We start from the raw sequence: 18,694 nt of genomic DNA, 5'->3' as shown, positions 1-18,694 counted from the left end.
AGGTGCACTGGTGATATGCAGGACAACTGCATGCATGGTGTTCAAATGATAATTGAGTGAGCTAGTGGAACTGTTGTACTTCAATACCGCATTACACACAGAACATTTGACTTCTTAGCCTAAATTAACAATGTTGAAATTGTAGCGACTACTACTCCTCGCAGCGAGTTCCCTAACAGACAGGCACTTGGCCCTTTAAGTGACACTGGGAGAGCGGCGCCTGTGCGCGCCAGGGGAGGGGAAGAGAACAGTGCTATTGTTTGAGTTGCGTGGAAAATAAAGTTTCCCTCCTCGGGATTTTCTGGATTACGCAGTTTCTGCCTCGTTTCCCGAACACGCTTCAAAATGGTCCCACACCGCACGTCTTTTCGCCCGCTTCATTTTGTTTTCCACTCTGGTCTTTCGCGACACGTGTTCACCTCTCGTTCTTACGCTCTGTTCAAGTTAATACAGGAGCGCTCTCTAATGATTAATCGTGATTAATACATTTTGATCGAGTAACGTCTTAATCGACAATTAATCGAAAGTCGATTAATCATTTGCATCCCTAGTACTGTTCGTTCTTTTACCACTCACTCATAAACTTAATTCAGGAATGAGATAAAGGTACGAGATGAGTGATCTCTACAACTGTGGTTTCAACATACATACACATACACACACACACACACACACACACACACACACACACACACACACACACACACACACACACACACACACACACACACACACACACACAACACAGGCCACTTCATTAGGTACACCTTACTAGTACCCCCTTTTGCCTTCAGAACTGCCTTAATCTTTTGTGGCATAGATTCAACAAGGACCTGGAAACATTTTTCATACAGTCTAGTCCATAATGACATGATAGCATCACGCAGTTGCTGCAGATTTGTCGATATGATGTGAATCTCCTGTTCCACCACATCCCAAAGGTGCTCTATTGGATTGAGATCTGGTGACTGCAGAGGCCATTCGAGTACAATGAACTCATTGTTGTGTTCAAGAAACCAGTCTGAGATGATTCGGGCTTTATAACATGGTGTGTTATCCTGCTGGAAGTAGCCATCAGAAGATGGGTATACTGTGGTCATAAAGGGATGGACATGGTCAGCAACAATATTCAGGTAGGGTGTGGTGTTGACACAATGCTCAATTGGTACTAATGGGCCCAAAGTGTGCCAGGAAAATATCCCCCAACACCATTGCACCACCAGCACCAGCCTGAACCACCAGGCAGGATGGATCTATGCTTTCATATTGTTGACGCCTACCATCTGAATGTCGCAGCAGAAATCGAGACTCATCAAACCAGGCACTGTTTTCCCCAATATTCTATTGTCCAATTCTGGTGAGCCTGTGCAAATTGTAGTCTCAGTATCCTGTTCTTAGCTGACAGGAGTGGCACCCGGTGTGGTCTTCTGCTGCTGTAGCCCATCTGCCTCAAGGTTCGATGTGTCGTGCGTTCCGAGATGCTCTTCTGCATACCTTGGTTACAAGGACTGGTTATTTGAGTTCCTGTTGCCATTCTTTCAGCTCAAACCAGTCTAACCATTCTCCTCTGACCTCTGGCAGAAACAAGGCACTTGCTCCCACAGAACTGCCGCTCACTGGATATTTTCTCTTTTCTAACCATTCTCTGTAAACCTTAGAGATAGTTGTGTGTGAAAAGCCCAGTAGATCAGCAGTTTCTGACACCAACAACCATGCAATGTTCAAAGTCACTTAAATACCCTTTCTTCACCATTCACTATGGTCGGTTTGGATTGCAGCAGATCGTCTTGGCCATGTCTACATGCCTAAATGTATATGTATTATGCATTATGGTCAATTTTTGTTGAACTTGCCAAAAGCTTTATCATATCAGATTCAAGAGATAAGTGTTTAAAATCCTCTAAAAGAACTTGTCAAGAAAACAAAACATGTCAAAACAACCAGGCTTGGAGCATAAAATATTTCAACCATAGAGTATAAAATTAATAGTTAGCACAAGACTTATAAAGAGAAACTTACCAAAAAACAAAAAAAACTATCTCCTAAAACTCTGATTAAAAATCAGATTAAAAATCTGAATGCACTACTAAATATAATCTGTCTGATCTAGGACAGAAAGGCAGACTATTTTCTTGTGTATGGGCAGACATTGCACATGCATTGACCTTTAGGCAGGGTCATTCTATAAACGGTTCTGGTTCCTGTTCTGAATACCGGTCTTCCGGGCCAGGCGTCTTCCTACGGATTTCCTCTCACGGCAGGCAAGGAAAGCCCTCACATCCCCAGGCTGGAAGCAGGCTGGAAAAACAATGCTGCAAAGGCACCCATAGTTTCGGAGCTGGAGTTTTATTATTTCCCGTGGTGTCTATTTGTGTGCCCTTACGTAAGTGCATCTTTTCAGCCCTATTGGGAATGGCTCAGACGTCTCTGGGCTTATGCACATAATTTGATTAAACCCCACATAAACACAGGCATCAATAAGACAGAGTTTAGACCAGTGTTTTAATGCTATTTATAAAGTTTAGCTATCTGTTTACAAAATGTTCAATCTCTTTCCAACAGTGTTGATGTTTCACAACAGGCAACTTGATGAACCTAAATGAATTATGTTTCCAAAGCCATTCTCAAGTTTAAAACCAGCTGGAGGAGACTGCAGACCAACACACCAAGGATTACATGCATAAAACATGAAGTCAAACAAATGGTGCACAAAGTAAAACAAATCCTAGAACAATTTTATTTTCAAATTGTTTACTTTAAGCTGTATAAAACTGACTGAAAAGATGTATAATCAGAACATATATTGTGCAATTTTCACTACAGATTATTGCATTTTTAAGGCTCAGAGCTTTTTGCCACATATGGAAACTTCTGATCCAACAGAAAATGTGATGACAGTTATTTCATCATAATGCACTGATGGCATACTGATGTGGATAGATTTTGAGTTGAGTAGATTTACTTTTGACTAGAGCATCTCTGCATTGTGCATTTTTCTGATAAGGGACTATTCCCAGAGCCTCTAGCAAACTCAAAATCCCCTAATGGATTAGCAGACCTTTCTCTGGTTCAATGCACAACTCAGAACTGCCCACCCATTTGAGGTTTTCACGTGGGACTCATGTACCTGCTTTTAATGTCTAAGCTTCAGTTGGGCTAGAGTAATTACAATATGGTATATAGATATGATATATATTTATCACACGGTCATGGATTACTGTTAGTTTTTATTTTAAAAGATGCCTGGGTAATCTATAATGGCTTTAAACAGAGAGGTGAATTCATTCAGCCTGCTGTCAAAACTGAAAATTACCCAGTCTATTTCTTCATCAGCATGTAAAAATTAATTTGGGTTTTATGATTAAAACTGTGACTACGAAGAACCAAAATAGACTGTAACTTAGAACCTGTATTGTCCCTGTTAAACAATCTGCTGTGTCCCAAGAGAAGCCTTAACCTTGCTGAGCATGTCCAGATGCCTTCAACATAGTGCTGGGCGGTATACCGGTTCACACCAAAAACCGGTGTTTATTTTTGCTATGATAAGAATTTTTCATATACCGGCCACACCAGTTTAACTAACCTAAACGTGTCCAAAACACAGCACGGTCGTTAATTGTTTCTCAATGGATTATTTTATTGCTGCGGCGCTAAGCAAACATGCTACAGAGCGCAAATCTAACTTGCTGAAAACGAGGGATGTTCTGAGCCACAAATTCTACCAAACGTTGAAGTAAAAGATGATGCCCCAAAGGAACTTTTGCCAAAGAAAGGAACCGTGTCTGTTGTCAGGAAGTACATAGGGTTTTAAAGGTTGGACATGGACCAAACAGTCACTTACTGCAAATGCGGTCGAGCAAAAGTTGTCACAGCTGGTGGTAACAATCTGCTGCACCACCCATAAAACTAGCTTATACTTGACGCATCGCGAATGGCGCAAGGGCCCTTAGCGCTGAAGAACGGAACGCGCAATGTTTTGTTTGCAGGGTTCATACACCTTTACAAGGTGGAATTCAAGCAATTGTACAGCACTTTCCTTTCAATATTTTCCACCACCTTCAGCTTAATTAAGTTACATATGGTCGAAATGATTCGCTTTTTATCACATTAAAAGAGATAATACCGTCTCCCCAGTATTTGACCAATATTATTATTTATTTGTGTAAATATTATGTTATTTAATTAAAAATAAGATATTTGGGACTTTTCAGTATAATACAACCATTGACAAACAGCCCTGTCTACTTTATGTCTAAATATCTCTTACTTGTTATTAACAAACTGGTGTGCAATTTATAATATTACATGTAGCTGGTTCACATAAGTTGTACAAACCTAGTTTTGTTTGTACAACTTATGTTGTCTGAAAAATGTTTTAAATAAAAGGTTTGCATTTTTACTGCAACTGTCATGCTATATGATTCATTCACTATTTTAGTGCTACCATTTGAAAACTGATCATGTGGGGCCATGCAAATCTGTATTACATGTAATACTTAGGTGGAGACATTTTTCTAACAGTGGAATAGGGTACTCAACCACTCTACTGCAGTAATTCTTTTCACAATCAATGCAGTTAATGCATCATGCATGGGGGAAACACCGTCAAATACTGTGAAACCGATATAATTTCGAAAAATACCGTGATATAGAATTTTGGCCATACTGCCCAGCACTACTTCAACACACCATAAGCCTGTTTCAAATAACCTGAGCTGCAGGGGGATTCACTGGAGTCTTACACACCATTTCAAGAGCAATATTGTCCTGTGCTGATCTGAAGGCTTATTAATTTCTGAAGAAGGTGATTGATGTTTGTTTGGGTCTAGAATCGACAGCGCTGACCGGTATGGTTAGCATACTTCAATCAGCGGTATACTTCTGAGCAGATCCTCCGTCTTCAAAGCAAGACTCCACTGCATCCTCATCAATGTACCATCTAGAGATACAACACCTGGCTGAGTAGGTCAGCGTCAACTACAGAATCCCCACAACCTTTGTAAATTGATGAACTTCAGAGTGCAGTCAATATTTAATTAATTTTCCCCTCATAAAATGACATACAAATAATTCTGCTAAACACGTAAGCATCTGTTGTTGTTCAGGGGACTGTTTTCAAGTTTTAGGGATTTTATTTTTCCATTATCTAATATCTGATGTTTTCTTTCTGTTCTTTCCAGCACTGTGGACCTAGAATAATGTTTTCAAAGAGAGAACTGTGCAAGCAAGCTTTCACATTTAAATAAAATCATGAAAAGGGAATGAATACATCTAATGTTATGGTCTTACACTTTGAGAGAGAGAGAGAGAGAGAGAGAGAGAGAAGAGAGAGAGAGTTAACCCAAGATCATATGGGTCAGTTTATTACATTGACTATAGTGTCAGAATTGAAAATTAAATAACAGACAGAACAGAAAATTGAGGACCTTCATTACATCTGAAGTCCTAGAGCCATAAGACCTTATTAAAGTGAAGATTAGGTGTGGTCCAGATATTTAATGAGATGCAGTCATACTTTTATGCCTTTATTTACAGCACATTGTTCATACATATATTAAAGAAGGATGTTTTATTGCTACATGATCTGTGAGGTATCCAAGAATTACATTATTACACAACAGACTGAAATATGTAGCCAGGCATGAGGGTACTGTGGCTGCACATAACCATGGCACAGAAGAGAACTACCCTCATTTGCATTATCCTTACTGCCTTCAATTCGACAAAGCCAAGAAGATGGAATGTGACAGCAATTTAGATAAAACGTGGCCAGAGAGTACACATCAAATATTCATAAAAGACAAAAAAAGATCTTTCCATGATAACATAAAAAGACCATTAACTGACAAAAGAAATTCAATAAAGCAGCTTAGTCCGGCACCTTTAATCAGTGAGAGGCAACTAGCCAGTGGGTTTAACCTCAGGGTCTCATCCGCTAGGTGCCATCACAATAAATTAAATTACTGTTGGGACATGATCACGAGTTTCCCACATCTCACCGCATTACAGTGATTATACCAACAAATTGCAGCAGTCAAGGTCACACAGCCAAATTCAATAACAGCAGCCTGGCGGAAACACTGTCATGTCAACACAGCCTGAATTTCTCAGTCAGGCTTAGAACACATGTGCTAACACATGCTGCCACTGCTCGAAGTGTATAGGCAAAGATTCTTTTAGAAACATGCAACATACAACATACAACTGACCAACAACTTGAAAGGCAGTGTTTTAGTCTAGCATTTGTCTAATTATCATTTAGCTGCTCGCTTTTGGTCACATGGCAGATAGGAAATTGAATGCCAGGAATAGGAAATATGTTTATGGGGTGCTTGTAGCATTCTGCTATCTGAAATAAATAATCAATTTCACAAAAAGAAAAACAATAAGGTACTTGGTCAAAATGAAGAGGCTACAGGACTATAATGAAGGAATCACTTTCCTCATTGTTGCTTTAATTTGTCTCTGGGTGTGTGTGTGTGTGTGTCTGTGTGTGTACGTATACGCCATTTAACTACGGTAGTAGTTTAGCTGAAACTGAAATCCCTAATCTTCAACTAACCAAACTTGACTAAATACATGGTTCTGACCTGAGTATTGTTACAACTGCTACATGACTCACATTAAAGCAACAAACATGATGCAATATTATATTCTGCAATATTCTGCACAGTTCAAGAAAAACAGTTTCAACTTAATTTAGATTAACTATTGTCAAATATGTGGCAAACAGATATAGTATTTGTGGTCATTTTGGTCTAGCAAAATCTAGTTAAGCTGAAGGGATAGCTTGCGAGAAAGACTACATCTTCAATTAAAACAATAAGGAGAAAATACACAACTTTGTAATGCTTTAAATTTCTAGTCTAAATCTAGGTCTAAAACGGAGTTGTTTTTTGTTCATACAATGAATAACTGTGCCTTTACAAACAAGAGACCCATGTGGTCTTGGAGAACATGCTCAAATACTGTTACACCACATTTGGACAAAGTGGCATAGCACAGGCAGCCATGCTAACATGCACCTTCAACATGCCCAACACGGAATTGCTTCAGTCTAGGCCCCTACTCCGTCAATGATGCATCCAGAGCACTGAATAACAAACACCATCACTGGTGTGTAAATAAGGAACTGGTAATACAGAACTGTTCTGATCTAAAAACAGCACTGGCACCATTCATTCATTCTATGTCATAATATGAACATTAGCTTTGATGATCAGTGACAAACACTGTCAAATGAATAATGAACTAAAAAAAAATGAACACAGCATTGGATTAAATTATCACATTAGGGGGTTAAATTTTACAAAGACCTGTAACAGAAGCAGCTTTCCTCAAGTTATGTTTTTCAAAGTTGTAATAAATTCAGCACCAGCATGAACAAAAGTTCAATCCAAACATACAAAAAACCCCACAAACAAAAAACCACACCCCGTCGTACTACTTTCCCCATACAAATGACCAGTGCAGTATTTTGCAAGTGATATGTAGTCATCTTAATCTCCATGTTCTGCAATCCTGCCCTATCACTTTGCTGTCAAATTTCAATTCCCTTATGTGGTCATAAACTGCATCCAGCCTAACCTGAAAAACAGACTGCAGCCATGAAAGGCTTATGTTAAAGGCCAAGACAAACGTGTGTGTCCATCACCTTGACCATCACACACACACAAAAAATTTTTTGATTGAATATCATCTGACATAAACAAAAAACAACACCCAAAAATACCCTAAATGATGTTTCTACTACTAAGCAAAAAGTCCAAAATACTGCTCAAGGCCTCCTCAGCAACACTCTCCCTTTATTGCACAGCTTTGCCTGAAGGTCAGGTTGGTTATGCCTTCCTGCTGAGCTTATACTCCCTGCCTTAATGACTAATGCAGTTCCTTTCTTGCTAGCCTCATTTAAAAAAAAAATCTGTGTGAGAAAATTTGGGGAAGACTGTTCTCAAGACATCACAGCCCAGCTAAATGGAAACAGTGTGAATCAATTCAAAAAGGTTTTCAGTTGGCATAAAAACTAAAAATATAACAAAACTGATCACTACGTTACAGCTCTTTCTCTTTAGGTTATGTGAGAGATGGGTTGACCTGGTCACATGATGATGTCACAATTTTAACATACCTTTCAAATGTCTCAGTATCTCTGTGGTTGCCTACCATCCATCAAACACCCATGAACATACTCCATCCTTTCTATGTGAACGTTTATGCAAATGTTGATTTGACATTACTGGGTATGTTATTGGATGAACAGACATTGACATGTTCTATCCATCAATAGTGCAATAGTAAACTTTATTATTGTTTCAGTTTTTGTAGTATTGTGACCGCTGTGATGTAACAATGTATATTTTAAGTTTATATTATTAAATTATAAGTTATATTGTAAATATAGTGATGTGGTTATATACTGCTGTTTTATCATGATTAAACTCTAATTTAATGTGTTTTATCTTTTCATATATTACATGTAGAAAAGTGAATGAATGTGAAATGTTATTTGTTAGAGGACCAATCCAGAGAAGCAGCGATATGAAGTCAAGAAACCCAAAGTGAAATTGAAATCCAAGCTAAATAAAATCTTGAACCATGACCTTCTTGCAAAATAATATCTGGTGATCAACTCTGATGCTGCATTATAAAAGTAAATCAATCTGCAAAACATGAAGAGTATCAATGTAATGTAATGGAGTTTGGACCCTGTATACTGATAGTGTACCTGCTACCAACTGCCGAAGCCAGCTGTGTGAGAAATCGATGTGTAGTTAAAAATATACCCTTTAAGAGCATAGCAGTAAATGATGCTTTTCATCAAGATAGACCCTTGTAAGGAGAAAGATTAGTTAGAGCTTCCCAGGAGTTTACAAGACACAAATGTCAATAACACATCCTATCCATCGCAGATGTGACAGAGAACAGCACAGTACGTTTTAAAGCTGAGACCCACAAGGCAGCCAGGACAAGCGTAATCAATGATGCCATTACTTTTAAAAACCATTTAGGTAAAATGTCCTCAGAACAATAATAAATGATTGCATCGAAAAAAATGTTTAATTAAAGGAAGCATCTTAAAGCAAGTTTCTGGTGAAGTCTATAGATATTATTGCAGTTCCCTTGGTCTACTACTGTATTCTATTTATCTGCTGTTTTAACAGATCAAATGATCAAGCTGCATACACAAACAATAGAGTACAGGCCCATCCGTATGCTGTTCCTCTAGCATATCTAGGAATACACTATTATACAGTGCACTTGTTGTGAAGGGAACGCAGACAAGACTTTTTTGAGCCTCTGTCCTATGACAGCTGTCGTCACATGACATCTCGACGACACGCTAGCGCTTCATAAGACTTTCCACAGGAAACGCTGCGTATCTGTAGTAAGTACAGGAACCAAAATGAACGTAACAGCAACATGCTGAGCAGAGAAGAGACATCTCCCATTCTGTTGATGTGGTGCATCACTCTTGTGATGTATCGTGTTGTTTGCCTGCATTTGTGCAGACACTGAATGAATGTACTTGCCGCAACACTTAAAAGTAAAGTTAAAAATACTGGGCCATAATAGAAATCTTACAAATATAAGCCAACATTCCAGTCATGCTGCCAAGTACACTTCTTCCAAAAATTCTCCAATTGCCTGTTCTTTTCAAAGGCATCCTCACAACACATGTTCCATGAATAACAAACATTTGCACGTCACTTCAGTAAAAATAGATAGAAATAGTAGTAATGAAATGGTTGCATTAGCACTATTATACTCACAGCTTCTTTCTTCTACCACTACTAAGCACATCAGCTCTTTATTACTTTATTATTATAGCATGCTGGTACTAAAAGTGTATTACCACTTGCAAAATATGTGGTTCACACCATGCTATTCACCTTAGCACAAAAAAACTAGCACTATGCACACAGACAGAAAACAACAATGTTGTTTTGTTGGGTTTTTTTTTTTTTTTTTTTTACATTTGTGCATTTAGCACAGTCTTATCTAGAGCGTCTTACAATTTCTATGTTACAATGGGTAGGTAAATGTTGTGTGTACATCTTTACCATGTTACATGTTTGCTTTTTCCACATCTAATTTTGTTTTGGGGGTTTTGTTTGTTTTTATGTTTTGGTGTTTTATCCAGACCTGATTCGACTCATCAGGTAATTATTGAGACCGACACCTGCTTTGTCTGTAGTTTCAGGGCAGACAACCCAAATATGTGGAACATAGAAAAGGCCTTTCAGGACTGGAGCTAACAGATTATGTCATACAGTATGCTTCCCATTACTCCTTATAATACCATTAAGATTATTATCTGTTTGATACAGAATAAACTATTGTTTATAACACATAGACCTAAACAGCAGGTGTTTGCAAAAATGTAGTCAATACTGATATGCCATAGGCTGTTTAGTAAATATGCTGGTGAAGTTCACATCAGCATCTCAAGACCAAGCATATGCAAACAGTGTTTTTGCCACAACACAACCATTATGAGGAAGTAAAGCAATATTTCCTGCCCCCGTTCTCACAAATGAAATGTTTCTCAATTAATACATAAAGAAGAATGCATCAAATGCTTCTTGTATTATTTCATCTATTCTAGAGTTTGCCGAAAGGAGAAAAAAAGTCATTTACACTAGATTCAGACCTAACACAAAGATGACACCCATGTTAACTAAATTATCTGATGAGCAAGATTTAATCAACAATCAACAATTGACTTGCCAATAGACTCAATATCCTTAACTTAAGAGCACATGACAATTCAATATACTTAAGGTGGTCTAGATCCAAACCTTAAGAGATGTATTCTATGATGTCTCTAGATCTTTCTTGCTTGTTTATCCAATATAGAATTTAAAGTTTTGCTTGAAATATCCATACTGAAGCTTTTTTTCCTGTATGTCCGTATATTTTGTTTTATTCTTTCTTCTATGGTCCACCAATCACTTAAAACTACAGCAGAATTTTTTATGAGCACTCTGCTTAGTGAACATGTAAAAAATAATGTAATGTAATCTGATTAAATAACCCCAAATAGGTAATTTTTTTTCACAGTAGCTTTGCAGTGTCTGCTGCAACTGTCCTCTAAACTCCCCAAATATATGGTGGTGCCACACTTAAATGTACAAAAAACAGCAGAAGTCCCTGATGAATTACTTGCCCTGTTCCATTTTAAACAATTTCTAACACTTTGATTCATTAGATTACCGAAAATAAAACTCTGCAGGATTAATCAGGTGATCTACAAAGTAGATTTCTTTATTGTTACTTGTTTACTACAGAGCACAGAAGCTGAAAGTAAATGCGATGTACTGTGCGTGTTCTCCTGTCTTTTATATTGTAAGAATGAACAATAGTTAAACGACTGTTTTAATATACATGTTCATTCAATTTTTAAACAGCGTTATTTTAAAACCTAAACAGCAAATAGGTTACAGCCACAGCTGAAATGAGGGCCTCTTTTTACCTCAACACATCATAGGCTGTGGTCACATGTAAGAACACCCAGTTCTGTCAACCATTTCCACGTTTTCTGCAAAGTTTGACTTGTTTATCATTTATAGATAGACACAATAAGAATGGGAATAAGGGAAAACATCGCAGTTCATTTATTAATTGATCCATGCCGTTATTATGAAAACGTGAGGCGTAAACCAAGTGATACAGCTGAAGTAGTGGTTTGGGCATGAGTGTGTATGAGCTAGCGCACAGCTAGCAGGGCTAGTGCAGACCTGTGGATATGGTGAGACTCACGTGTGTGTGTGCGATGTGCATGATCAGTGCGAGGCTGACAAAGCAGTCAAATCTCAAGGCTGATCGGTCCAAATCTCAAGCTGTGGTGATACTGAACACCGTGTACCGTGGGCTTTACCTTTATTATACTCGTCCTTCGAGGTATCCCGGGTTTGCCGTCTAACGCGACAGACGTGTTGACCGTCTCGAGTCTCTGATTTTCAGGTCCCGTTGATCCAACCGGGTCTGGTCCAAGTCCACAACCACCGTTTGATACAGACACTTCTTGTTGTGCCTTACCGTCTTCGTCGCTCGTCCTTTCCCCGGGACTCGGCGTAATTAATCCGCAGTTTTCAGTAAACTCCGCCATGGGCATAAAATATAACAGCTACAGACCTCTGACAGTATTGGTTCGCAGACTAGCTCGAAGTACAGCGCGACTAAACCGCCTGGACTGACACGAGTGGCCACACAAGCAGCCGTAGGTCACCCCCGTTCATGTTTTCTCGGCGGCAGCATCTGCCTCGCTTAGCTGAGCCTAGTTGGACTTGGTGCACAATATTTGACTGTTGCGAGTCTCATTGTTCATCATCACACCCAGGACAGCCCCCTAACACTGCCATCTGCTGAATTAGTGCAACACTCATTTTCTGAGGATTATCATACATTAAAAAAAAAACACACTATAAAAAAGCATATAGGCTCAGTCAAATAATAATAAAGCGACTATTGGAAAATACGCCTAGACCACAAAATGCAGCCAAGTGAGGTCGCGCCACCGTGAGTCGGTCGCCTACCTGACTCGACACACCGTCGGCTACCAGCTAGCTTAGCCAACAACCGACGTTCGCTTAAAATGATGCCCCACACACTGGCGGACGAACTCGGTCGTTTAATTTCCGCGTGAAAACCCCCCCGGAGATTGATATAGTTAGCTGGGGTGAGTTAATTCGCGGGTTACCTACCCACCTCTCACCGGTTAACCGCTGGTCAACAGCCTGGTTTGCTAGCTAAACCCCCAGCTAGCTAACTAACTAGCGGTTTCCAGCGTTAGCTCGTTACGTAGCCGGAGTCGCGCGACTCGGCGCGAGCCAATTTAAAAATGTGATTCGAGTTCACGAGCGAAGTCCGGCGCGCGCAGCACGCGCTTCACCTGCTAGCGTTCTGGTTTTACCCGTTGCAGGAAAACACGCTTTGCTTAGCTAGCTAGTCGCATATGTTCCGATTTATTTCAAGAGACGACCGTTTAGTTAACCCGGGTCCACGTTATGTGACTACGTTCGTTTTCTACAGATCAACTTTCTGTTTTCCGTCTCTTCTTTTTCATATCGAAACCGCCGCGTCCTCACGCTGTCATCTTTAAAGTGTAAATGCGCTCGCCACACGGTCCCACCCTTCGTGGGTTTAGCAGTACGGATAGAGCGCCTGAAGCCGCCGCAACCAACCCCAATTATGAGGGTCGCTGTCATAACCTGACGTTGCCCGTCTCGTTCAAGACATACTTTGTTAAGTTAGCAAACATGCTTGTACATTTCATTCTGAATTGTGTTGCTGTTTGATTCTCGAATCATCCAAGTTCATTTAATGGCTGTCCGCACACATATTTTCACGTTGTACTCGAAACGAATAATTCGTACGTTCGTTTATGTCCGCTCTCATATATTAATTATAAGCATTGTATGCATCGCTAGCCTATTGGTGACATTAATGCGTATGGACGAGTCCGCTTCATGCTAATAAATTATTGTACAGCAGAGTCATCTGCTGGTAGTTTACGGTATTACAGCATATAACCCAGTTACATAGTAATAATCCTCTTAAACGTGGAAGTGTTCATGTATCTAAATCCATGCCCTTGCCTCCTATGCTCCCAAGTAGCTCCTTGCTCCTTTAATTGAAATTGCTTCACATAATTGACCATTCAAGAATTCTTGTTGAATTTCATTCACACCACCTTTGCCAACCTTCATGCTGTTCTGATTGACCCTCATATAAATAAGACTATATTTAGTCTGATAGTGCTGGAAATAAATTTAACTTATTTTGGCCAAACTGGACTTGAAAGGCTTTGTGTGGGATCCGCTATGCTACAGAGAATATGTTATTTTCATACTCAAACTGCATGGTTGTAGTAAACATATTACAGTTAAAGATTCACTATTTAGATAACCATACAAAGTAATGCAGTCTCAATTCAGACCATTTCAAAATATGTAATGACTGACAAATGGACATATGGGTATTATTAATGTTTATTCCTGATTATTGCCTTAATCTGGAGGAAGATAGCAGAGACGTGTACCTAGTTGTAATTGGATGGGTAACTGAAAATGAGACTGAGGTAGAGCTACAGTACTTTACAAGAACAGCACTGAACACCAAGTGACATTTGCATTTTGCTGCATTATAAATGCAAACATTTCTTATGGCTATGTTTTAGAAGTGACAGAAAAGGGTATTAAGAAAAAAAATCATTTAGCTAAAGGTTTATATTTGATCACGTTTCAGGATATATGCTATAACCAAGGCTTTGCATTTCCAACACGTAATAACCACAGTGCTGGCACTTACAGGTCTGTGTTTATTTTCTGCCAACAGGGATAATCTTGCCATCACACTTGCACAGAGCAGGGCAATTTTTGAGCACAAAGTAGTTAGCACATGTTCCCTTATTTTTTAACCAGTCGCAGATTAGGTATTTATTAATGTAAGGGCATGGATTGGCTGAAAAAGAAACAGGAGGAAACAGAAAAAGTAGTAAACAGATCGGTTCCTAGAGCAACAAATGCATTCTATACATCGAAGCACAAGTAATTTCATCAGCCACATTTGTTATGAAGTGATATTTGTGCAAAGCTACTCTGAAATGGAAAATAATGAGTGTTAAAAGTGTAATGACACTTACTGCAGAGTTTGTCCGAGCAAGCATGTGGGCAGGCAGAACAGGGTGTTCCTTTTGTGTATGGTGGTATAGATTTAAAATTCCCTCTGTTAACAAAGACAATTACAGCTTATTATTAACAGTTTCATAGCCTGTGAAACAAGCCTCCATAGTCAACCAAGATCATGACACCACATGCTGGAGCAGTGATTTAAAAAAGGTGCAGTAGGGGGTAGTAACGTACGCTCTGTAGTAATGGCATGCGTAAAAGAGGAATTCTCCACAATCGGTGACGCCACAGCCAACCTGGTATGAGCTGTACCACACCACCTTTAACAGGAAGAGAAACAGGATCACACCAGGATAAATACTGCTTCAACTTGAGATGTCTCCCAAGCCAAATGCCCCTCCCTAGTCTTCAGCTAGTCTTCACACAGGGCTAATCTTAAAAAGCCTTTATAAGTGCACATTTAAAAGCCAATGTTGAACTAGTTAAATTATTATGTAATGTAAAAGTAAATCCTCTGCCATTTTCATTTTTATCAGTCCAACAAAGACCCCAAACAGATTAAGATTGTATCTCTAGGTAGTCAAACAATATTTTGTAAAGAGATACGCCTTTTTAATACATAACCAGATATAATTAATGGATAAAACAATTACCTGGGTATAATGTCCAGTTTGTGAATCCTTTTTGGATGTAAGGGGATATTTGAAATCGACAACTTCACTATGCCATGCCGTCACAACGCTAGTCCATGAGGCCTTGTCGGTGCTCTTGAAAAGGTTCTCACCCACTTGATATCCTGCAGGTTCACAAAACAAACAAAAAAAGCTTTGTTGTCTTTGTAATCTTATCAGTGTATAAATACATATTCATTCTCATTTTGTGCTTTTAACCCACTGCATTTCATTTAGTTAATTAGCTGTGAAAAATACACATTCTAAAGAAAGATAAATAAAATGCAATAATTCTTGAACGAAAAAACACTTTTCTGTTTTGGTGTTTTAACAACTTGGGAATTTCATGGTCAGACTAACCAGAAACCAAAGAGATGACAGGCAGTTTGGTAGTAACTGAAGTAAACCTATCCTATCCATCAAAAGACTGTCAGATTGTTTACAACAAGTGAGAAGGCGAAACACTTTCTTTGAGTATTCATTCTTTTTAAACAGCCTCTAGAAGCAATTTGTACTAAAGTTGCAATGGAGGCAGAGTCAGTAATTTTGTGACTCTAGACTATGAAATTACTGGGATCCTTTAAAATGAAGATTTTATATAAGGAATCTTCAGACAATGCCAGCATAATGACATAACAAAATGCCCACACAAATACTCATAAAAAGAATAAGCACACAGTAAGGACAGCATGGTCTCTTCAAATAACTACCGCAACTGAAACACACAGTCAATTATGAGGTTTGTATATTAGTATTATATTTGTATATTCTTAGTTTGTGTGCAGTTCTCATGCTGCACTTTTCAATTGCAGGAATCATTCTCAAATATACAGTTTGTATTGTTTGTATGATGAAATGCTCAACAGAAAAATAGAACCCAATAACTCTGCAATGGCACAAATGTGGACGACTACATACATATAAATGCCAAAAAGTGATTCACACTTTTTACCTATTGATGCAGGCTCACTGCACTCGTGAGATCCTAGTCTGAAGCCTGTATAGCCTACTCTCTTAATCTAGCAATGATGCAAGGTGTGACGCTGGGCGGCGACAGACGGACGAGACACAGAATCCGTATTTTGTCTTGACAGACGTCACTTTTATTTTTACAATTATTGCGCAATCGGCGCACGAATAATAAACAGGTACACACAACGTGTAGACTTAGACAACGACGAGCACAGGACACTGCGCGAGCACACATTAAATAGACAAACCACATTAACCCCAGGTGATTACGAGACGATTCACAGGTGAAACGGATTATCACATGACATAGCTATCACCACGAAATATCCACAGACGCAGACGATGCACGTAGACTACGTAAACACACGCCCAAAAGGGAGGGGCCGGGGTCCTCAACGTGACACAAGGATCATCTTAATAGTTTTGCCTTTTAGTTAATCAATTGCAGTAACAGTAACAAACAGTAACAAAAAAGTCCAAAAACACAACAGGCTCAGAACACAATAAAGCAAGCAGTGTAATTCACTCAGTACACACATACATATAGGCACAAAATAGGAAACGGGGGGGGGGGGGGGGGGGGGGGGGCAATGGTATGGTAGTGAAGACGAGCAAGTAAACGGTGATCAGTCATTGGTTGTTGTTCCATGCTTTGAATGGAATTCTGGGAAGTGTATTGAAGTTAATTGTAGTCAACAATGGGAGTGGCGGTGGCATGACGCAGTTAGATTAAAGTGGGCCTACCGTTGACCATGCGGCTGCTAACTGGGCCGTGGTTCATGGTGCAGGAGTCGGTCCAGGCCTGAGCAGATGCTGCCAATGTGTTGCTCCACTTCTGCAGGCACAACCACAGATTACATCACATGGATTGCTGAAACTGCTCATTATAGCTGATCTCAAGAAGGTTTGAATTGTTTCACAGCATGCCTAGAGTGATTCAGTTTTTGTGCAATTTGGTCAAAGTTTATTTTTAGTGGCAAGTCTGCGCAGGAATGTTCTTGGAGCTATCCATCAAAACCTTCAAACGCATGATTAAAATGCATTAGGTATAGCTACAGTTTAACACTTCAAGTCATCCTGTTGAAATTAAAAGAAAGACTCCTTTTTTAAATGGTGAACCTTCTCTTTGAGACCTGGGCTCAAAGTAAAGTTGCTTGATAATGATGTAAGGTTATTTTACCATCTCCAGCATGTTGGCGGCTGGTGGATTTACAGTTCTCCTGAATTTATTGTGCACTTTGACAATTTCCTCCTGGACAGCTGCTCTGGTGGTACAGATGTAATCTGTATGGCAGTGCCAAAAAGACTAGGGTTAGCTTGTAGCTGCTAGACACAATTTAAATTTATTCTTGGATTTTAAACATTTGGATTTTGAATATAAATGTAATCACAGATCAACTAGGAAATACAATTAGATTTTACAGTTTACTGCAGTAAGATTCATGCTTACCTTGCTGTAATGTCCCCAGGTAGTATGAATTATGGGGAAAGAGTAAAGATAAAATATATTCTTCATGTAAGTCACTTTTTACAAAATGTTTTACTTTTAATCCTACCAAATGAACAAATGTCATAATGAAAGAATTTTGTAAATTTTATGTATTTTTGAATGAATTAATGAATAGAATGCTTCTTGGATGGTCTGACATTTTCTCAGTATAAGCACAAATCATGTTTGTAATCAAGGAAGCCCAGAAAGGTCCGCCTGGAAAATGAGTCTCTGTCTTCTACCATGTTTAATTGTACCCTTTAGTTATTTAAAGTTATTTAAAGTTGCTTCATATTTATTAATCAAGTATAACTTATTTCAAAGAGATATCAGTGTTGCTGTTTCAGATATCCCCTTATGAAATTCAAATATCTCTGAATATCCTGATAACATTTCTGTCATTGGTTCATTTTTATAATTGTATGCAGACACCCCAATCTACGAAAACTCATTTCCGGGAGGTTGCAGACCGGATGGCAGACCTCCACCTTCAGCCCTCTAGTCTACACCCCTCCACCCTCCTACGGCAAACAGGGCAGCAAATATACATTCTAAAATGTATATTTACAGCATTAATTGTAATGTAAACTAGACAAACACATAGTTAGTTGCGTGTTCCCTTGATTATGATGTAGGGAGCACACACAATAATGAAGTGTGTAGGGGTCTTTCTCTCGCTCGCGCGCTCGCTCGCGCTTTATAAACTGATACGGTCCGGGACACGGTCTATATTTTGCTGACGTCAGGTAGCTCCGTAATGGGATGTTTTAAACATTGTTTAGATTAGATTAACTGATACAAATTTCATTCAAAGGTTAAACACACGCACGCTCCTAACACAGTGCTGTTAATAACACAGTTGAATAACACCAACACATCTGTTAATAACGTCTGTTAATAACCAGCACTTAATACTGACTGTTAATATGGTA

General features: G+C 39.0%; 2 protein-coding genes across 2 annotated transcripts in view; both read right to left on the bottom strand.

Moving 5' to 3' along the window:
• The window catches only part of plcl2 (phospholipase C like 2), a 35,899-nt gene extending 22,700 nt beyond the window's left edge, over window positions 1-13,199 (bottom strand). Inside the window, exon 1 of the mRNA XM_077012387.1 lies at window positions 11,879-13,199. Coding sequence (XP_076868502.1) covers window positions 11,879-12,115 — 237 coding nt within the window. The 5' untranslated portion in view covers window positions 12,116-13,199. The remainder of the gene's footprint in view (window positions 1-11,878) is intronic.
• A 1,101-nt stretch (window positions 13,200-14,300) lies between these two features.
• On the bottom strand, window positions 14,301-17,610 carry LOC143519202 (cysteine-rich venom protein kaouthin-1). The gene is made up of 6 exons (XM_077012386.1): window positions 17,454-17,610; window positions 17,018-17,108; window positions 15,284-15,426; window positions 14,865-14,950; window positions 14,645-14,727; window positions 14,301-14,463 (listed from the first exon to the last, which is right to left on the bottom strand). Exons 1-6 carry the CDS (start codon window positions 17,463-17,465, stop codon window positions 14,321-14,323), a joined length of 558 nt encoding a protein of 185 aa, XP_076868501.1. The 5' UTR covers window positions 17,466-17,610; the 3' UTR covers window positions 14,301-14,320.
• Window positions 17,611-18,694: the final 1,084 nt, after the last annotated feature.

The sequence above is a fragment of the Brachyhypopomus gauderio genome, chromosome 7 (genome assembly GCF_052324685.1).
Source record: "Brachyhypopomus gauderio isolate BG-103 chromosome 7, BGAUD_0.2, whole genome shotgun sequence".
NCBI classification, from domain to species: domain Eukaryota; kingdom Metazoa; phylum Chordata; class Actinopteri; order Gymnotiformes; family Hypopomidae; genus Brachyhypopomus; species Brachyhypopomus gauderio.
This window is presented reverse-complemented; position numbering and strand designations above follow the sequence as displayed.

Excerpts from the sequence above, each read along its gene's own strand:
- LOC143519202 (XM_077012386.1), bottom strand. Across the intron at positions 15,427-17,017 it reads TAGCAGCCGCATGGTCAACG|GATATCAAGTGGGTGAGAAC; the intron begins GTAGGCCCACTT and ends GTGAACCTGCAG. Across the intron at positions 14,728-14,864 it reads GCATGCCATTACTACAGAGC|AGGGAATTTTAAATCTATAC; the intron begins GTACGTTACTAC and ends CTTTGTTAACAG.